The sequence below is a fragment of the Heliangelus exortis genome, chromosome 7, assembly GCF_036169615.1.
Source record: "Heliangelus exortis chromosome 7, bHelExo1.hap1, whole genome shotgun sequence".
Classification (NCBI taxonomy): domain Eukaryota; kingdom Metazoa; phylum Chordata; class Aves; order Apodiformes; family Trochilidae; genus Heliangelus; species Heliangelus exortis.
The window spans coordinates 32709690-32732550 of record NC_092428.1 but is presented as its reverse complement, the minus strand read 5'-3'; the positions used below and the strand labels follow the sequence as shown (position 1 = coordinate 32732550).

The 22861-nt window shown below is 38.8% G+C and overlaps 1 protein-coding gene across 2 annotated transcripts in view; it reads right to left on the bottom strand.

Annotated features, from left to right (window-relative positions):
• DOCK1 (dedicator of cytokinesis 1) overlaps positions 1 to 22861 on the bottom strand; it is a 277133-nt gene that overhangs the window by 206778 nt on the left and 47494 nt on the right. For both annotated transcript variants that reach the window (XM_071749684.1, XM_071749683.1), the window contains exons 19-23: positions 18798 to 18895; positions 15666 to 15755; positions 14984 to 15084; positions 13690 to 13824; positions 10125 to 10233 (exon numbers count right to left, since the gene is read on the bottom strand). In XM_071749684.1, the coding sequence (XP_071605785.1) occupies positions 10125 to 10233; positions 13690 to 13824; positions 14984 to 15084; positions 15666 to 15755; positions 18798 to 18895 (533 nt within the window). The remainder of the gene's footprint in view (positions 1 to 10124; positions 10234 to 13689; positions 13825 to 14983; positions 15085 to 15665; positions 15756 to 18797; positions 18896 to 22861) is intronic.

Below are 22861 nucleotides of genomic sequence, written 5' to 3'. Positions count from 1 at the left end.
CACAACTTTTTTTTTTTTTTTCCCCAAAAAACCCAAAAACACCTCAGTAGGTTAAGACGCAAATTTCCGAGCATTCCAGCTTTATTCAAATCCCATTTCAGGCTGTCAAGCTCCATCATCAAACATTCCCAGGGATGCTTCCAGGACTACTTCCATGCTCAGCAATCAAGCTCCTAAGTGTAATTATGCAAATAGTGGCATGATGTGCACGTCTGTGTTGTGATGGATGAGGACTCTAATGACCAGTTCTAAGCCGCAGCCATCGCTCTGTTTTTATTTGCTTATCATTCAGATGCACCAAACAATAAATGTTTAGTAACACATCCTAAAAGGGAGCTTGCATTTTATATCAGGAATTAAAATTTCACACTGTGCTGGCACAATCATGAAAATTAACACTTTCATGGCTGCAATGAAATACGATCAGGTAAAGCTGGTTACAACACCCCTTGGAAGCTGTAGTTGCAATAATGAGCAGCCATTTAGGCTCTAATTTATGGACAAGCCAATTAAAGTTCAGAATCTTGAAATATTAAGGGAATTGTGGAAGTTTATTTCCAAAATTTCCCATCTGAGTTGACTCCATTATATGAAACTCGTGGGCTCTGCAGCCCTATGATTAAGTCTGGATGTGTAATCCAAAGGTTTATTAAAATAACTACATTTTATTCTGTTAGAAGCAGCAGCTGAAAGTAGATCTTTTGTTAGCACTATCAGAACTGCAAAGCTGGTTATTCCCAGGACAGTGGAATAAATATAAATATTCATTTATATTCAATAAAAATGAATAAATGCATTCAGCAGATAAAAAAACCTGTTACCATTTTCTAGAACATCAAGAAAAAAACCCAACAATTGCTTTGATTTGGGTTTTTTTCCACTGAAAAAACAAATTACTTTCCACTCTTCACCAGCACTGGACACAAGGTTCAAATCCCAAACTAAATCAAAAGCTTAATTTCATTCTTATATGCTGATGCCTATGACACCTGAAAATTCAAAACAGTGTTAGAAAAAACACAGTAATGAAGAACCTGAAATCTTTTTATCTTTCATCAAACAGGTTCCTGCAATAATTGCCATGTGATCACATTAGATCTATACACAAAGCCAGAAATATCAGTCCCACACACTTAGTCAATAATTATACAGTTTCAAGCTGGGCTGCAATAAAAATGTTGCTGCCCAAAGGGGCTCCTCACTTTGTGGAAAACAAGTGACAAATTATTGCTACCCTTATCAAGTTACCAAATCATTCATTTTAAGTAGTACAAAGCCCACCAAGAAACCAGCAAAGAGGAAGAATAAAAAGGAGAGGAAGCAGAAGGAAGACAGCACACACCAGATGAATAATGGAAATGTTTTTCTTCTTACTGAGTTCAACTTCCGTGTACACTCAGGATATTGCTGGAATTTTGTTGGGGTTTTTTGGGGGGGGGGGGGTTCTGCTTTTTTTTTCCTGGGATGTGATTCACATGGGAGCCAAGGACCAGCAGGATGTCAGAAAGTGCAAGTCAGCCTCTGAGCAAAGGACTTTTGGATATTATGCCTCATCCCTCACTTCTTCCTCTCCCCACCATCCCCACAGCTGTGCCCTGGCAGGAATTTGAGTTCATTTTCCCCTTTATGGATCTCTGTTGTATCCCTGAGTAAAATGTATGATGCCCCAAGTACCTAGGGATGAAAAATTCAGGAAAAAGAATTATCTGAACTGCTCCATCATGAGTGGAGTGCTCCAAGGATGCTCTTCCCCACTATTAAAAAGGCAGGTAAAGTGTGCCAAGAAATAAAGCTCACTAAGTGAAAATAATAAGGTCCAGGAAAAAGTCAGAGCTTTGTCTTAAACAGAATAAATTAAGCAATAAATGATGGTCACACTTCTCTGCACAGCCACAGAAGACAGAAAAAAAATCCCTGGGTTTTATCATTCTGCAGAGTAATTGCAACTTGCTCCTTAAATCATCCCAGCCACCTCTCCATCTAGTGCAGTCATCCTTTGTAACCTTTAAAATAAATTCACTGATGAGCTCCCCATGACTTAAGAGCTAATTGCTATTTCCTCAGCTGCTTCAGAACTTGCAGCTAAATAACACAGGTTTGGGTTTTTTTTTTTATTTCCTATTTAAGACATAAACTGAGTGATGGCCTGTACGAAAACACCTTCAGACATGGTCAGGAGGCCAGAACAAGCAAGACCCAGCCCAGTGGAGGTGTTATTTCTAACTGTGGTCCCTCTGAACATTGCTGAAGGGTCCACTGCAGGGCACACGTTGGATTTTTTGCTCCTTTTTGCCTGCTGGTTCATTTCCAGACAGGTTTCATGAGCCAAGGGATGGCTAAGAAACCATGAGAAAAACCAGCACATTCCTCAGCTCTACAGGTTCAAGGAGTTTCTATGACTAAAAACTTATCCCAAACCAGCAACTTAGGAAACACAGTCAAAAAAAGGTTGGGTTTTTTTTTTCTGCTACTTTTTTGGAGGGAAAAAAAACCCCCTCAAGTACCAAAAAAACCTGTTAGACCACTCTGACCATATAAACTAAAACTAAGCTTTGTTTATTTTTAAAACAGTAAAATGAACCCCAAAACTCCCAAGCACTAAGATTACATGGAGGATTTGCCTTCCAGAAAAAAAGTCTGAGTCTTTCATTTCTTCATGCAGACAGATATCTGCACCAGGATACATTTTCTTCATGTCACTGGGAAAAAATAAGAACCTCATCTTTAAGTTTTGGGTGTCTCACCAGAGCCCAAGGCAATCTGAATCCCTACTCCTATCAGTTTCCCCATGGACACTGTGCCAATCTTTCCTCCTGGACACTGTGCCAATCTTTCCTCCAATCCCACCTCCCTTCAATCCCTAATTTTAAGTTGGATAAAAGGCCAAAACCTGGGACTGTTCTGTGGAGTCTGCTGGAGATGTTTCACTGCTGGTGATCAGCACCAGCATCACCAGCACCATTGGTCACCAGTGCCCCAAGTCACCCTGCTTTACAGATGTCTCACACCCTGCCAACCCAACCTCACTCCTACACAGAACAGGGGAAAAGCTCAGGAAGATGTTTAAGAAGAATTAAAAACACAGCAGAGAAAATGATGCCATTTGGAGCTGTGTCTGCAACAAGTTCTGTCTCCAAGGCAGAAAGCCTGTGTGCAGCCCATGCCTTCTGCTCCTCAGCATCTCCATTTCTTTGTCACTCCTGTTAGCTGGTAGTACATCTGAAGGCTTGTGGAATAAGATAAATTACACTCCCTCAGCATAAAAAATTCATTTTGCCACACTTGAACTAACACCCTGATGTACTGAAACAGTCGCACTAAAAGGGGACGAAGAAAAAACTAAAAAATGGCACTACATGGCACTGCAGCATCCTTCTACCACTCTGTAGCCTTGCTAAAAAGTTTAAAATAACTTCTGATATCATTTTGGACAACATAAACAATGGGAGGTTTTACTCATTTAGTCCTGTTTATTACCCAGTCAGGAATATTGAGCAAGCTCTTCAGTAACACAGAACAGAAATTACTGAGAGAAGAAAAATGGTCACTGGGAAATGAAATCAAAGCAGTAGAAAGTACAGCAAAGAGTTCCTGCAACAACAGAAAATTAACTCTTATCCCATTCTTGGGTTTATACTAAGAGGGAGTGTTAAAAACTGGTAAAAAAAAAAAAAAAAAGCTTATTTACAGCAGCCATTTAGGGAAAGAGAAATACAAATTAAGGTTGTCATAAGACTGAAAAAAGTTTGCAATGGGTTTTAAAATTCTGAGTAGTACACTACAGGTTTTGTCTACACTACAGGATTTCAGTTCATCTCTTTGTACCACATAAAAGCAAAAATGTTGCATTAAAAAATGAAATTTTATTTTCTAAAGTCCTTCATCTCCAGTAGGATGCTTAGTCTCAAAATGCAGCATAAAATCCTTGCCAAACACAGAATGTTCTTATGAGCTCTCATCTGAAGAAATAATGAATTTGACCTCAGTTTATACATTAAAATAACGTTAATTTTCATCTTTTGTGTCATCCAACACAGAGCACCCACCTTCTACACAAGCATTATCCCAGATCCATCCTCAACTTCCCAGCCCAGCCCAACCAAGCCCAGGCAGCAGCTGGATGAGACCATTTCCAAGAACACCTAAATACTAGGGTTCAATTAAATCTTTTTAAGACCACAACTAAACCTCTGGCATGAAATTCAGTGTACAAGAGCAGAAAGCATCACAAGAAGTGGCACTGGGCTCTCCTTGAGTGTTACACTGGCAGTGTAACAAGAGACCTCCCCATGAATTCATTAGGATTTGGGTTTTGTCACTCAATTTGTTTTAAATAATGATTATCCACAGGCTGGAGGAGCCCTGCAGTCTCTTGTTGTGTTCCATGGCACCTCAGCACCTTGTAAAGGTATTTTCCTATCTTCATAAAAGTTTTTTTTCTGTGGCTTTGCAATAAATATGTAATATTAAAGCAGGGAAAAAAAGGAAAAAGTCTGGTATGGGATACTGAGATATAAGCACCACATGTCAAAATCAATGAGGATTATTAAAAATACAACACAGACAGGAGAATTTGCATTAGTGAAATGTTATCACCTTCCACCCAGGATAATTCTATATAAACACCTACTTTAGCAACATCATTTAAAGCAGAGGGAACTCACCCAGCCCCTTTTTAGCCATCCTGAAGAGCAGTGCAAAGTCACAGCTACCAGCAAAGTGCCAGAACCCTGCTAAGAGCTCAGCTCCCTCCTACAAACACACCTAAAACCAGAGCATCCTCAGAAATAAGATGCAGCTGCCTCAACTGCCTTTGTTGTGTAAGAATAAATTAATAATATTAATAAAATACATAGGAAACATTTGCAGTTTTTTATCTAAACTGGAAAGATCATGCTAAGCTTGAGCTGAGCTTAAGCAGTAAAAGGTTAAGGAAGTGGTTACCATGCACCAATTAGCAGAAAATAGGAATAAAACCAAGAGAAGTCACTGCACTTGTAACCACTAAAAATAGGTGCATGTACCAAATGCTGCCACACCTTATTTAGTCAAATAATTCTTAAAAGTAAACTGATTCTTGAAAAAAAAAATTAAGTTTAGTTTCACTGCTTCTCCAACTGAAACTGCACTGCTACCATCCATGGCACAAGAAACATTTTTTTAATTTTTATTTATTTTAGTAAGAAGGTGACCAAGAACATTTGAGAGTTCAAATTGCCATTTGAGTTACCCTCCCCAGTTTGGACACTGCAAATCTTGGGGAAAAAAACCAAAAAACCAAAAGCAAACAAACAAACCAACCCAAAAAAACACCAAAACAAAAAAAACACCAAAACCACACTCCCCACAAAAAAAACCAAGAAAAAAAAACCAAAACCACCAAAAAAAACCCCACAAACAAAAAAAAACAAACAAACAAAAAAAAAAAATCAAGTGTAAAAGGCATCCCTGGAATTTCTGCCTCTGCTGCAGCCAACACAGTCACAGAGCCCCCCCAAAATTATATTGAGTTAACTAGAAAATAAAACCAGCCTTAAACATTCATTTACAGCATCTCAGCTCCTCAAATTTAACCCCATAGGTTAAAAGGCTATTGCTGCCTTTATAGCCCAGGATGAAAGTGGGTTTTATTCCTTCTTCCACCTTCATGTTCTGATTGCAGCATATTCAACTCCAGTAAGAGGTATAAATGCTGCTAAAACTCTGCTCCAATTGTGCTCCAAGAACATGGAGATTTTTTTTATGTTCATTGTAAATCTGAAGCACTACAAGTCACATTTAAAATAACCTTATAACAATGCTACTCAATTGCTTTTATTTTGCAATATCAAAAGCTCACAAAAAGAAACATCCCTTTAAATTCTGGAAGAAAAAAACCAACCACCACCTGAGGACCAGGGGACCACTTTTTATGTCATGAAGTGACCATAAACTGCACCAAGGCAGCAGATCCCCCCCCTTACTGATAACATATATATAAATTTTCCCCTTCCCTAAGAAATTCAGGGTTGCCATAACCCAAAGAGAGACACAAATCCAAATTTCTGTGCTCTGCAACCTTAAATCCTTGCACAACTCATACAGTTCTCTGTTGGAGGAAACTTTTTTTAAAATGGACCCAAAAACTTTGAAAAATTCACCTAAAGGGGGGGCCAACTGAAATGCAAAGTATTAAGGAAGCAAAGACTGCTCAGCAGCTTCCACAAAGACATAAATATTTGAATAAATAGAGTAATTCTTGCTCAGAACACAGTTGCCTCTGTAACTTGGAGGTTACTCCCTTAACACATAGGTTGGGGGGAAAAAAAAAAAAAATTAATATAACCAGCCCAAAAGAGAAAAGCTGCAAACATTCCAGAAAAACTTCACAGTTCTGTTTCACATGGATAAACTATGGTGAGAGATGACAATTTCTGCAAGGAGGAACAGAAATATTCAAATGGGGAAATTAAGTATCTGTCTCTTTTAATGTGAAGCACCTTAATTTTCTGTGTAGGCCTTTTCAGCTTCTCTCACCAAACAGACTTATTTTGTACACAGTTATTTAGCTTCCCCAATGTATATTAAAAACAGTAAAAGAAGCCTGAAACTCTTACAGCCAGATCTGATTTTACCTGCAAAGCACACTGACCCAGCAACTTACTTGCTTCTTCATTATTTTTATTATTCTTTATATTTTTTATCTTTATATTCTTTGTATTTTTTATCTTTATTTTTTCCATTCTTCATTATTTTCATTATTCTTTATATTTTTTCTTTCTATTCTTTATATTTTTATCTTTATTTTTTCCATTCTTCATTATTTTCATTATTCTTTATATTTTTTCTTTATTCTTTATATTTTTATCTTTATTTTTTCCATTCTTCATTATTTTCATTATTCTTTATATTTTTTCTTTATATTCTTTATATTTTTATCTTTATTTTTTCCATTCTTTATTATTTTCATTATTCTTTATATTTTTTCTTTATATTCTTTATATTTTTATCTTTATTTTTTCCATTCTTCATTATTTTCATTATTCTTTATATTTTTTCTTTCTATTCTTTATATTTTTATCTTTATTTTTTCCATTCTTCATTATTTTCATTATTCTTTATATTTTTTCTTTATTCTTTATATTTTTATCTTTATTTTTTCCATTCTTCATTATTTTCATTATTCTTTATATTTTTTCTTTCTATTCTTTATATTTTTATCTTTATTTTTTCCATTCTTCATTATTTTCATTATTCTTTATATTTTTTCTTTATTCTTTATATTTTTATCTTTATTTTTTCCATTCTTCATTATTTTCATTATTCTTTATATTTTTTCTTTATATTCTTTATATTTTTATCTTTATTTTTTCCATTCTTTATTATTTTCATTATTCTTTATATTTTTTCTTTATATTCTTTATATTTTTATCTTTATTTTTTCCATTCTTCATTATTTTCATTATTCTTTATATTTTTCTTTCTATTCTTTATATTTTTATCTTTATTATTTTTTCCATTCTTCATTATTTTCATTATTCTTTATATTTTTCTTTCTATTCTTTATATTTTTATCTTTATTATTTTTCCATTCTTCATTATTTTCATTATTCTTTATATTTTTCTTTCCATTCTTTATATTTTTATCTTCTTTATTATTTTTTTGCATTCTTATTTTTTCCCCAACACTTCAGCAGAGCATCCAACACCACAACAAACAAACACTGTGTCCCAGTAATAGTTTCTCCATCCCAGAACTTGGTCAATCCCAGTTTTTCTGTGGTTTTTTCTGCCTCCTCCATCACCTTTGGCTTCTTCTCCCCCCCATCCCTTCAGGACACCCAAGGACCTGGGGCTCAGCCTGGTCCTGCTGACACTCTCTGGCTCCATCACCCCCGGGGACAGCAACCTTCAGAAATCCTTCTTTTCCTTCTTTTAAACTGGCACCTTGTTTCTTGGGATTTGATGGAGGATTTTCCAGGCAGGTGGAACTGCTGGCCATGGGCAGGATGCAGTTATCACTCCAAAGGTGCCTTTTCCAAGGTGCCTTCTCTTGGGATTTATTTTTACCACGAATTTTTACCACACAGGGATTTATTTCCTGAGCTGCTCTGCCTACATCTGCCTGCCTTGCAGCTCTTTTTAGCCCCCTCAGTTTTGAGGTATTTCTGATGTTCCTCACCTCTAGGGTGGTATTTAATTATCTACTCCAGGTCACTAATGAAGATGCTGAATGAAGCCTGCAACATCACATCACTTGACCCTGTTCCTGACACCTGCCCAGGACTCCAGGAACTTTGTCAGGCAAGATTCATAGAATCCATATGGAAACTCACTCCAAAAAAAAAAAAAAAAACCACCAAAAAACCCAAACCCCACCACACATATAGCCACCCATTCAATAATTTTATTCTTTGTAAAAGAACCACACATTTCTAGTTACTGAAGGAAATCCTGTAGAGCTTCAGGGGATATTTGAACATAATAAAAGCAACCACCCAGGCTGCAAAAAGCCAATACCAACAATTACATCTTCTAAGAAGTAATTAAGAGTCCAAAGGAGATGAAAGCAATGAAGAACAAATGAATGAAAGGTTGTCAAGGGCTTCTGAAAGGCATTCCCCACACACACACACACTTCTCAGACACCCCTCACTGGCTCATCCCTCCATGCTTTTCCTACCAGCACACTTCAGAGACACAAGGCCAGATGCAGAGATGTGCTCTGCACAGGTTTGCAGAGATCTGAAAGTGAAACAAGACCTGGACCACGACCAACACTGCTGCTCTGTGACCCCTCTGCCCTCTCCTAGGAAGTTTGTCTTCTCATGTCTCTGATGAAGACAACCAAACCTATGGTTCAGGGTATTTTTTTTTTTAGTTCAAGGCACAAAGCGTTGGGAAAAACTCCCGTTCACCTGCCCTCTTCCAATGGATCTCAGGAAAGTCACTCTTGCATTCTACCCTCATGGTCAGAAACCTTTCTATTTGTAAAACACCAGAGAGCACACACAGTCACTGCCTCAAACTTCCCACCTTCCATTCAGGACAGATGCCTGGTCAAATAGATGGAAACACAGCTTTCCTGGAACATGCAATATCCTTATTTTTTTTTAATCAGATGACAGTCTCAGCCTCTCTCCTTGAAATCCTCAAACTCAGCAGTTCTCCCTTTTTGCTGTGTGCTCACCTGGCATCACCAGGATGCACCCAGCTACCCAGGACCAGTGTGTCTCTGACCAGTGCCTTTTTTTCACCTCCCAGCTGCTCTAAAAGTTTCCTCTCCTACACAACCACTTGACCTCCCAGCAAGAGCAGCCCTCCTGTCAAGCTCTTCCCCAATTCAACCCCAATTTTTGATCATCAGCCTTCAGCTGATCCAGCAGAGCAATGCCCACACTCAGGTCCTTCCATTCCTGCTCCCGGGAACCACAAAGGGAACTTCAAGGTGCAGCTTTAGCAAACGTGTTCCTACAACACCCTCTGGACCTTCCCATGGTGAAAAAGATTTATGAAGAGATTCACCAAGAGAACAGGAGAGCAGTACTGGCACTCTGACCTCAGACTCCTCTCAATACAAGACCCCAAAAGTCCTTTAATTCAGTGTTTTTCCTCTGATGTCAATGCCTGTGTTTATCTGAGCTCAAAGCCCACACTCCCCACTGTTTTAAGATATTGTCTTAATGGGACAGAAGAAGAGGGGTGTGGAGTGGAGTTTGGAGTCTGTCAACTCATTTGCCATCAAAAATTATCTCCTAGAGCTTAAGATACTATGCTGAAGCTCCTGGGAAGCCTGGGATATAAATATGCATAAAACATAGATATGCATCATGTAATAAAATTATTTACATTGTTATCAGCATCTTACAGGTAATGCCTTAAAAAAAACTTAAGGTTTTAATTATAAGCTGTCACTTAACCCCTAAATTCTCTTGAAAATCAAGTGAGGAAATTGCAGCAATTAAAGTAAACTTCCTTCTTTGAACCATTCTTTACACAGTTACAAACCAGAAGCACCCAGAATTAACCATGCTTGATGTTAAATATATTTTGGGTACAAACACAAGCCTAACAGCTCATTAACTGCCCAGCTGTGGTTTAGGATTCAGAAGTAAAGCAAGGATGGAGACCTGGGGGGCACATACCTTCACTATGACAGTCTGATCAGAGATGCTGCTCATCATCTCATTGATGGACTTAAAGAGCTGCAGCAGAGACTCCCTGAAGTCTGCTTCTCCTTTGTTTTCATACAGCCTGAAAAATAATTAGCTTTCATAAACACACTGCAACTAAAATGGAAATACAGTTCTTCAAAACCTCTTCAGGTGACAGATAATATGCTGCACTACTTTTTTAAAAAAAAAAAGTTCAAGAATTCTGACAAGTTTCTTCACTGAACCAAGAGCTTTCACAAAAAAAAAGCAAAAAAAAAAAAAAAAAAAAAGCAAAAAATAAAAACACAGACAAACTGACCAAGCTGGGCCAGCACAACATCAGATTTCTTTATTTTAAAGCTTCCTATGTAAAATGCCATATCCAGTGTTGGTGTTTATGCCTTCAAGACATGGTGAATCCCCCAGCCATGACCCAATTCCAGGTGCCCAGGCAGCACTGGGCTCAAGTCTCTTCACCCTGCACAGGAGTTAGGAGCTGGCTGGCAGGACCAGTACCAAACAGCTCTGATGTGGATGCCAGAAAGCATCCAGACAACTTGCCAGCAACCATTACAACCTACCAGTGCCCTAAGGTGAGTGACCTTAAGCTCTGTGAAAGAAAGAAAAAGCTTATCAGCTCATAAGCTGCTGGGGAAAAAAAAAAACAACACACAAAACAAACCCTTTTTTCCCCATGGGAAGGGAGCACTAAAATTAAAATGCATTTAATAACCCATCTACTCACATCCACTGCCCCAGAAGAATGAGTAATCCCCAGCCCAAATTTGCAAGGTGGGTCCCTGTGCCTTCAAGGAGGGATTTTTCAGGGCTGACCTGCCCACAGCAACCTTGTCTCCCTCTGCCAGATGCTTTCAGGAGGAATAAAACCCACCCTGAGCAACCCCAAAGGCAAAAAACCCCACACAGCTGAGCTGCAGAACTTGGTACTCTGGTTCTACACAGCACAGCTCCTAAAATTCCCTTTAATATTTTAAATCTGGTGGCTGAAGTGCTGGATGAGGCATCTCTCCCTATGAAGAAAAGGGGAAGGGAAGAAGGTCACCAGCTTCCCATAAATCCTTCCCACGTTTCCCCCATCCTTTGGTATTCCCTCTGCCTCACCCACATCCATCTCACCCAGGGCTGCTGCAAATGGGCTTTATGAACATCAGCCATACAGACTTAACATGGCCCAAAAAAAAGGATCTGTGCTCAGAAGCAGCCCAGAAGAACCTGAGGCCAAGGTCAAATCCCAACAGGAGTGTCCATGAGCCCATCCTTATCTGCTGGACTCCCAGAGCCTCATCCAACACCAACTGGGCTCCCACCACCTCTATCCTTGAGCTCACCCACACATTTTGCACCAAAACCCATCAGAGCAGCTCCCAGCAAAAGTTCACCTCCCCTCTATTTTCCTCCTTTTTTTTTTCCAGGGAAAAAACCCAGTAAGAAGGTCTGGAGCTCAGGAATTGCACCACACTCAGGCATTTCATACAAACAGAGCATGATTTCTTCATGTTTGGAGATTCCTGGTGGGCCACCTGGTAGAGAAGGGCCTTTTATCTTTTTAAGATAAGCATGGAGTTCAGAATTGTTGCTGCTTTACCCTGAAAGTGATGACTTCAGTTTCCAATGCTGTGTTCAGAAGCCTTTGGGAGCCACAGCTATTAAAAAAAGCTATTTAACCAGCACCCAGGGGGAATGAATGCTGAAATACTGTGTTATTTTTGCTGTGCAAATGCCTGTTACCCTCTAAGGTTAACACTGGGTGTTATTCAGGACAAATTCTTTGTTAACTCCCAATTTCAATAATGGGTTTCAGGGTCCCCCTGAACAGATTAGAGAGGGGGAAACTAACACCAATATCAGGAGTAAATACACTTGACAGAGCCATAAATCAAATTCCTTAAGACAAAAAAGCTTTGTGTTCCAAAAAAGAAAAATTAACAAACAAGTTAGTCACCAATGTGTTTCTACTGTCAGTTATTAACATATTTATTTAATACACCTGATAATGCACAAAACCACTGGAGCTATGAGAAAACCAGCATCACACCAAGTTCACCCTTCTAGCACAGCCTCTAGAATTTAAAGACTGTTGTAATGCAACATAACCACCAGGATTATTACTGAGTAAATCAAATCAAGGTATTTCTGAAGTTCACTGACAATATTGGGCCTTTATAAACCTTGATATATAGAACAAACAGATTTCTCACCAGCCTTTAACTAGATGAACCAGGCTACTGTGTATTTATCTCAAACTGAATCTTGCCTTCAATCACATTACTAAAATGCTCCATATATTCAGTCCACTACCATATTAAAACCATCTTTTTCAATAAAATATTCTGCTTGCTCCTCACCATTTCTCAGTGAAGCACTAACAATATTTCAGAAGACTACTACACTCCCTGCATTATAATAATTCCAAACTGCAGACCTCAGGCAGGATTTAAGTCTTACAGTAGAACAAATCATGGTCTCATTCAGCAGCTTTGCTGATTAATCCCCTGTCACTGAGAGCTGTGTCTTCCCAATGCTAAAGCCCCCTGAATTAGTGCTTAGCACAAGAAAATCCAATGGCCAATACTAGGGGGTGATATGGGCTGTAAATCTAATCTGCTGTAAGAGAATTTTTTTTTTTTTTTTTTTTGTTGTTCTAAAGTGATTTGCAGGACCTGTAACAGTGTAAGTGACAGAATGAATCTTGCAGCAAGCCTCCTGCAGAAATAAATTACAATCTCTTAATTTAGAGAGAGGTTGGTGGAGGTGGTAACTTCCAAGCTCAACATAAATCCCTTGTAATAAGGTTGTTAGCATCACAAGTTGTAACAGGATTGAATCTAAATGAAGATGAATACATCATCAACTTTTGTTAACTTTAATATTTTGTCTGTTTCCTGACTTCCAAATGAAGTTAAAATCATCATTTATGCTTGACTTTATGGACAGACACCTGGCCTGGGCATAAACCCCTCTGCAAACCCAACAGCTTCTCCTCAAGCCCTGGGAGCACCATGCAAGGACAAATGTCATGTTTCCTACCCAAAAAAGATGTCCCTTGACTTTCTGGCAAATTTTTCCACACTTTCTCTCTTCCCAGCCATCTAAGGAAAGCCACCAGCAAAGCCCAGTACCTGGATGAGGACAGGGCACTATGGCCACTCAGGACCTTCACCACTTCAGCCACAAGTTTTATTAATAAAAGTTTACTAAAAAGTGACAAACTTTATTTCTTCAGAGACCTACACTGCAGAGAGCTGCAACACAGCATTTTACCACTACACTGCTGGGTAAAATCCACATTTCAGCTCAGCACAGGTTTTTTTTCTGTTCAGTGCATCCCATGCAGCTTGGCTCCAGATTAAGGAAACCTGGATGAGTCTTAGGGAACAGAAATTAATCCTAACAACTAAAGGGATCTCTAAAACAGTGCAATATTCAGCAAGTTTCATTTGGTGGTGTAAGTGTGGCACTTTTTTTTTTTCTTTTTTTTTATGAAGAAAATTGTCAAGAGGAATTGCAGGAGGTTTCAGCATGGTTTCATACTTACTGATTGAACAAAATCCTGGACCTCACTATGAATCTGAAGATGTACTCCAAAGCTTTCATAGCCTTAAAGAGTTGATCAGTGATCCCACACTTCTCAGCATTATCCACATATGTCTTTAAAACTTTAGTCAGTTTTCTGTTTAAACACAAAAACACAAGGCACAAACAGGTATGCAGAGAACAGCTTCAAGTTTGAAACATTTAAAGAACAATTCTGTGCCTAGAGTAGAGCCCATCAAGTTCCAAAATTAATTATGCAGCTAAACTCAACACATTATACTCTGGTTTTGGCTGGTTAGTACCTGCAACCTATTCTTAAGAAAAAAAAAAATATACAGATCATAACACCACCCAGCATACAAGCAATGCAGCAAACCTCAGGAAGACTTATTTTTTGCTGGATATTTAGGGGTATTCAGATTTATGCTATTATAAAGATTTACCTACTTCTAATAATCAAAAGAAAACAATTAAATGAAATACAAACACACTTAAAATCAAAACACATAAAATGGGAGTTATTTCATTAAACAAAGCTTCCCCTTTCCATACCTTGCCATGGATTTGGGGCTAGAATTTGAGAAATTTATAATATTCATTTCACATTTTGAAGTTTAGCACTCGAAAGTGAAACAATTCTGAAAACAGTATTATTTTAACTACCTCCCAATGAATATAAATTACAATTTCAATTCCACTTCAGATCATCCTAGCTACACTTTTTCAACGTTCACACCAAAAGTATAAATTACCATGAACAACTAACAGAAAATAACAGAGTAAAAAAAAAAAAAAAAAGTATCTTGACATCTGTGTATTTTAACAGGAGTAAACTGCCTAAAAATTTCAAGTAATTACTTAGACCCTGTCAATTCCACCTTTCTGTACTTAACCTTGCAATAAGAGGCAGGGAGGGGGTATGGATCTGTCAGGTCCATGGGCTCAAGTCATGCCAGAATCCACCCCTTCCAGCATCCTCCAGTTTAAACCTGCTTCTGCCTCCCTGTATTTAAGGCAGGGAAGGATGCTCCCCATGCCTGAAAAGGAAAGGTCACCCTCAGCTCATCCCCTCCTTCAGGGTAACAAAAAAACAGCCTCCTTGCTAATGAGTGATGTTCTACTGCTGTTATTTCAGGAAAAAGGATGTTCTACACCTCATCTTCACCACAAACCTAACACTTTCCCGAGTTCTGTGGACAAATTCCTCATTAAACTGCATTAAAAAAAAGAGAGAACAACATTATGTGGATAAACTGTACAAGTCACAATAGAAAAAATTAAGTTTTAAACTTTACGTGTAGGCTAATGTAGCACTGAAATGCTTCTTAATGTAGGTTTCCAAGACAGGATTAAAATGTTGGAATTTTCTGTCAGCTATCAGTCCAATGATAAATACCTGAAAAAAAAAAAAATAGTACAATTATTGCACTAGCCTCAAAAAAAAACACTCTAATAATGCACATTCACCCAAATTCATTTTCAGATGAGACACTTGGTTATATTTATTAACACCCAGGCTGTGGCTTTTTATTATTCTCCCAATATATTAAAATTCTCCTGTCCCTAGAAAACTCCCTTTTCATTACACCAAGTTTTGTCACATAAAGAAAAAAACAGTTTGTCCTAAATTCTGCTGTTAATCCACTAAAACAACCAACTTGATTGCTCCCACCTTTTCTGGAAGGCTGACAGGATGAAATCCATCCCTTTTTCCCCTTTTTATCAAGTCCAAATGAAATTTCAAATACAATAAAAAAAACAACCTTCCATGCATTTTAAATTAAATAGTCAATAACTAATAAGGCTAATAATAGCTAATAGGGCCTGTTTCATCAGTGAATGTCATTCTAGCAGTTACCATGGGTACCCATGGTTTTTTATTAATTTTAATTTTAATAATTATTAATTAAACCAAGGGGATTTTTTTATAAATTTTTGCAGCACTCACATTTTATTCCACCCCCAATGCAAACTCACCAAAGCATCAAACACCAACGTGTCAAATGTCTCACTCTCTGAGTTCTCCATCATTATGTTAAAAAGTGCATCCAAGGTATCTTGAAGAAACTAGAAATAGATGCACAATTCATCAGATTTCACAGAAAAAAAGAGATTTAGGCCACACAGGTTTGCTGCCATGTACATATTTTCAGATGTCAATACTTCTGTAAAAGTTAGCTTGCACAAATGGGAATTTGAAGATGTAGCATTGTGCTTTTCAGCAAATTAACTTTTAGTTAAATTGATTATAGATCCGTATCACTCAATATAAATACAAAATAAATACCAAAAAGTCAGAAATCACACTTAGCAGAGCTGAAGAGCAAGTTCCATCTATTTATATGCAATAATCAACAACTTGGATCACCACTCAGTTCCAGCAGTCACTCAGCAACTTCATGCAGCTTCTGAAAGCTGATGGGTCAGAGGACAAGCCAGCCAAGCAACCCAGCCTCATGCCACATAAATCAAGTCACCCACAGTGGCTTTGAGCCCAGGACATCACCTCAAGACTGCCAGAAAACCCTTCATTTCAAGGGGGAGCACACATGCAGGCACAGGAACCAGACACACATGGGAACCCTGCCCCAGCCCAACACCTCCACCACTCTAAGAGGGGCAGAGTCTTCACTTGCTGGATGCCCTGATCTGTGTAACATGAAATAAAACCAAGATTAGTGTCAGGGGACCCAACTGAAGCAGAGGGACAGAAGCTGCATGGGTGGTTAGAGCATTTCCTCCCAGGGACAAGTGGGACGTGCACAGAGCAGAGATACTCATCAGTGCATCCCAGTTTGGTTCTGGGATTCTCTGGCTGAGCAATTTCTTCCCCCAGATGACACAAAAACACCATGGGCTCCTCTCCAAGGATGAAGGAGGATGGGGTCATCATGGCCTCAGTTTTGTTGGCTTTGATTGAAAAAGAAGGGGTTCAACACGGATCCTTCCAACAAGTCTGCCTCAAATGAAGTAAAATTGGGTTTTGCCTTGTAGGCAAGACAAGGTGTAGTTGGGAAATAAGGTCTGGATAAACAGAAGGCAACTGATTCCTGAGATTGCAATGACAAAGAGATATTGTGTGCATTGGGGAAGAGATGGGGAACAGCCTGACTCCCACCTTCCTCCCTTCAAAATCTTCATCTCTGCATCCAGTCCCCTAGACCAAACCTGCTTCACTTGGGCTTTCTACTAAACCTGAGTTAAATCTCAGGAATTAATCTCCATTTAACAGCTCATTAAACACTGCTCACTGCCAAATTTCCTCAAAACAAGGGAGCATGGAGCTGCAGTTTATGCAGCTAATGAATGATTAAAAAAAATTAAAAAATCAGAAAAGTCAAAATTCTTGCAGCCCATTTCAGATTTCAGTTCTGGGGGAAACCCAGCTCTTGAGTGACTTCCATTAGTAGAGTTCAAGTTCTAAATGTGTTCACAAGGACCTCATGTAACAGCAGGAAGACAGGAGAGATGCTTCTGTTGGATGAAGTGGCAGGAAAACATTTCTCAGGTAGGGAGCTGGTATTTCCAGACTATTAGTTTACATTCTCATCCTGTGGGCTCTCTGCATAAATAGAGTCCCAGCCTCTGGTAAAGGAAGATAACATTTACAGTTTCCATACACTGCTGAAGCATTCAGTCACAGAATGAGGATCCAGGCTGATCTCTATTTAGTGGTAATTGAACACCACTAGGCAGAGATATTATACTAAATTAAAAAAAAAAAAAAAAAAAAAACAAAACCAGCTTAACAAAAAAAGATGGGATGTTTTATAAAATGTGTACTTTTTGTAGTATGCATTGCCTGTCCCATATATCATACTTATAAACACAAAGGACAAAAAAAAAGGTGAAATAATACAATTACAAACTAGGTGCTACAAGCATGGAACAGAGCAGTCTCCACAAAGACTTTCTCAACATTGCTGTAACAGATGGATAGGAAACAGTGGTCTTCAGGAGACAAATAAAATAAAATTTAAGCAAGCAATATTAAGCACTGACTTCTCTGTCCTATGCATACATCAAGTTCTGCTCAGATCCCTGTGTCCCAGGGAGTGATTTTTTACAAGTGCTCCAACAGCACAGGGAGGGCTGAGCATCTGCCAGCTGGAAAGCTCCCTCTGATATTGCTTTTACTTTAAACCTTGTTTGTGCTGCATGCTAAAAACCCCCAGTATCCATCAGGCAGTAACCTCTGCACACTCTGTGGTGTGGAGAAGAGGGAAAACCACAAACAACACAACTGTGACAGTGTCTGGCAGGAGCAAACATCAGTGGCAAGTTTTTAGTTATCAAATCATCCACAATACAACAGCAGAACCTTCCTGAAAAATAAATTATATTTATTTTAATATTATTTTCACCTTAGTCAATACAGGAGAATATCAGTAGCTTCAGATGCTTTAATTTACTTCCAGATGAGGCATTCATTATGCTTCTATTAATTAAATTACAATCCACTGAAGTAAGAAACCACCACAGGCCTTAAGGGACATCTCTCCCCAATACCTTACATCTTTTGATGCTCTTCTGGATTTGCTTTTTTACCACACATGCAATAAAGCCCCAGACAAGTCCTTTCCAAAGCTAAATCTGTCTTGGAGGTCTCTGCCATCACTCAGTGGCCTTGACAAATATAAATAATTTGGCTCAGCTAAGTATTTCCAGAATAATTTTTTTTTTTTTTTTTAAGTATCAGCAGCACACAGTAGAATTGCATTCCATATCAACACATGAAAAATGCATTTATTAGCACCATGGAAAAGGTCCAAGATGTTTTAATCTTGCAAAGAAAACGTTCTTTGCCTTCATGTACCTACACACAAAAATTTGCTGAGGTGCTATAAAAATAATTAAAAAAACCAACTATATTTTCAGAATTTTTCCTTTTACATGTGTTTTACTGGTACTCAGCATCTGAAATATTGATGCAGGGAGGAGGGCATTAGCATCCTGAGCCCTGAGAGGTCCCTGGTTACAATTTAATATTCAGTGTGAGTGGTGAGGGGCAGGTGGTGGGTAAGAACAAGAAGATAGGAATACATCAAAATGTGGGATTCAGCAAAATGATGATACCAACTTTATTTCTAAAGAAGGTCACTTATTTACCTTAACCACTTCACCCCCATCCACCTTCATCAGCTGCTTCAAGTTCTGCTGCAAGAGGTTTGTGTTAGATCGCCACTTCAGAAGTCCCAAGAGGTCAACTAGGGGTAAGAAAAAACAATTATATTGCTTTTTACCTACTTTATATCAGGGTTTTTTAACTTACAAGGTGGGAATGAAAGGAAATAAAATGCAACTGTGTTCAGGGGAAACAGGTTTATTGCTCTAGGTCACCCATTTCACTGGACAGCCACATATTGGCAGAGTGGCCCTGACCCTGCAGAAACCCAGCACAACATTTCTGTAGAGAGAGGACTCTGGAGGGGGGGCAGGGGAAAAAAAAAGGGGGCAGGGGAAAAAAAAAGGGGCAGGGGAAAAAAAAAGGGGGCAGGGGAAAAAAAAAGGGGGCAGGGGAAAAAAAAAGGGGGCAGGGGAAAAAAAAAGGGGGCAGGGGAAAAAAAAAGGGGGCAGGGGAAAAAAAAAGGGGGCAGGGGAAAAAAAAAGGGGGCAGGGGAAAAAAAAAGGGGGCAGGGGAAAAAAAAAGGGGGCAGGGGAAAAAAAAAGGGGGCAGGGGAAAAAAAAAGGGGGCAGGGGAAAAAAAAAGGGGGCAGGGGAAAAAAAAAGGGGGCAGGGGAAAAAAAAAGGGGGCAGGGGAAAAAAAAAGGGGGCAGGGGAAAAAAAAAGGGGGCAGGGGAAAAAAAAAGGGGGCAGGGGAAAAAAAAAGGGGGCAGGGGAAAAAAAAAGGGGGCAGGAAAAAAAAGGGGCAGGAAAAAAAAGGGGCAGGAAAAAAAAGGGGCAGGAAAAAAAAGGGGCAGGAAAAAAAAGGGGCAGGAAAAAAAAGGGGCAGGAAAAAAAAGGGGCAGGAAAAAAAAGGGGCAGGAAAAAAAAGGGGCAGGAAAAAAAAGGGGCAGGAAAATGGGCTTCTCACTTCTGACCCTAAAAACCAAACAAAACCACTGAAAAATAACCCAAAAGCAGCTGTTTCTTCAGCTCATAAAGGACATGTTGGTTCCAAGAAGTCTTGAGAGCACAATAAAAATAAAGACATGTCCTGCCATAGTCCTGTGGGTAAGGGAGGGAGAATTCTGCCTCAGATGGCAAGAGAAGAAGCTGAGATGTGCTGATGAAAACCAACCTCTGATGCCTCCAAGACCTGATCTCATTTTGTTCTGAGGAGCTTGGGGCTTTCTTGCTTGTTTTCAAACAGTCCTCTCTTACATTGCTCCTCTTTCTCCAAATAAATGCAAAATCTAAGCCCAAAATCTAAGCTACTTTAATATTTACTACCACAAATCACTATCAACTGCTCAAATGGTAACTAAGAAGATATTTCATACTATCATTTGCTCTCCAACAAAATAGCTCAAGTCCTAATAGTAGCCAAGTTTCCTATTTTGGAGATTTTTCAGATGCTATGGATATCACTTTCTAATAGAAAAGCAACATTAATAACTTCTGGTTCATGGAGCACTGAAGTCAAGTAAATGTTCAAAGACCTTATATACAAAAAGAAGTCTGCAACATCAAATGCAATGCAGGAAAAAGATGTATGATTTATTAACATCATCTCAGAATTACTAAAAAAAAGCCAAACCCAAATGAAGGGTGAAGAAAGAACTATAATAGATAACCAAAAGGAGAAAATTGTCTTGGATCAAAATTTTGGTAGACAAGGAAGTGTACCAGGGATTTTCACTGACTAATTTTTAAGAAAGTTAAAGGAAGAACACTAGCCAACAATTTTACAGAACTTCAAATTAGTTTCAGAAAGTAGAATCTGAACAGTGCTGCCAATTCTTAGATGAAAAATTATTCTTGGGGGAGGAAATTAATGATGATTTTTGTGGGGGAGGCATTGTGTTTTGGTTTTTTCCTAAATTGCTTAAGGATATATGGTGATCTTGCTTAATAATGTCAAAATACTCTGAAGACAAAAAAGGTTTTGGCAACTTGGAGAAAAAGTTTCCCAGACAACATAATTAAACAGCAACACTGAAAAAGATCAGAAAGTTCACAGCAAATTATTTGTAAATTAAGCATGAAATAATTCTCAGGCTTGATTTTACCTTTGTTCTGTGAAAGCAACATCAATACATTGATCACTATGAAATGCTTCTAACTCCTAACAAGCACTGGGAAACACTGAGGGGGAAAAAACCCAAACCCTAAATCACAGCACAAACCAAAACCACCTCAATTCCACATCCTGCTCTCTCTGTGCTCTCCAAGTCCCCAAACCCACTCTTGTACTCCTGACCTACAATCCCATCTTTGCCGTGAACTTGCAAATTCATTTCCAAATTTTTTTTTTTTTTTTTTTCCCCAAAACTCTCTTCTGGACTCTAAGGCTGCCAGAACTGCAGTGAACCTGATGTGCTCTGAATACCAAATCACCCAGGATGTGCTGGGAGAGAGATGCCTCTGAAAAACACTGCAATAAAATTGAGTTGACTACGGAGTCAGACCAGGGTAGCAGCAACCTTCCCTCTGGACAGAGGGTGTCACATTTAGGTGACAAATCCATCACTCTTCCCACCCACCTCCTCCTTTGGCTCCTAGCAGATCCATCTGAACCCAGCTCCCCCTTCTCCTGACTCAGGGAGAACTGATGCTGCTGCTCCCCAGCCATGACTCAGGGCTCCAGGACCCACCCACACTCCCCAACTCCACTCCTGGTGCAGCAAAGAGAAGCAGGGACTGTGCCATGGCAACCAGGCACAGAAATCACAGAGGGCAGAGCCTGGAAATGGGAAATATTTGCTTTGGTGGCTGCCATCAGCTTGGCTTTTCCCCCAGCCTCTGGATGCAGTCAACCGGCTGACAAATGCATGTGGAAAATGTACAGGAGTTTTAAAATGTAAAAAAAAAAAAAAAAAAAAAACATTAACTCCATTTCTGGGAGTCTGTGTTCACATGAGGATATGTGAACCTGAGAGTGAATTCCATGCCATGTGAGTATTAATATATTTAAAAAAAAAATTACATTAACTCCCTTCCTGTCTGTGTTCACATGAGGATATGTGAACCTGAGAGTGACATTCGTGCCATGTGAGTTTTAAAATATTAAAAAAAATTACATTAACTCCATTTCTGGAAGTCTGTGTTCACGTGAGGATATGAGAACCTGAGAGTCATTTCCATGCAAGGTGAGTTTTAAACAAAAAACAAAAAAACAAACAAAAAAATCATGAACTCCATTCCTGGAAGTCTGTGTTCACATGAGGATGTGTGAGCCTGAGAGTGACATCCATGCAAGGTGAGTTTTAACATATAAAAAAAAAAAATTACAGTGACTCCATTCCTGGAAGTCTGTGTTCACATGAGGATATGTGAGCCTTAGAGTGACTTCCATGCCATGTGAGTTTTAAAATATTAAAAAAAAAATAAAATTTAAAAAATTACATTAACTCCATTCGTGTCTGTGTTCACACGAGAATATGCAAGCCTGAGAGTGACATTCTTTTAACTCCATTCCTGGAGGTCTGTGTTCACATGAGGATATGTGAACCTGAAAGTCATTTCCATGCAAGGTGAGTTTTAAAATGTAAAAAAAAAAAAAAAAATTACGTTAACTCCATTCCTGGAAGTCTGTGTTCACATGAGGATGTGTGTGCCTGAGAGTGACATCCATGCAGTGTGAGTTTTAAAATATTAAAAAAAAAATAAAATAAAATTTAAAAAATTACATTAACTCCATTCCTGGAAGTCTGTGTTCACATGAGGATATGTGAGCCTGAAAGCGACTTCCATGCAAGGTGAGTTTTAAAATGTAAAAAAAAAAAAAAAAAAAAATACATTAACTCCATTCCTGGAGGTCTGTGTTCACATGAGGATGTGTGAACCCAAGAGTCACTTCCATGAAATGCTTTCTCCTGCAATCCTTTCCTCTCTGCCCAACACAGAAGAACATCAGAGCTTTCTTCAGGCAAAAGATTACAAATAAGGCACCTTGGAAATAACACAGCAGCTCATTTGGGAGCAGAGCCATGCTGGTGCCTACTCTTAAAAGCAAACTCACTCTCTTCCTTAGTGCTTTTATCCATGCCCACGGAGAGCTAAAATGCCAC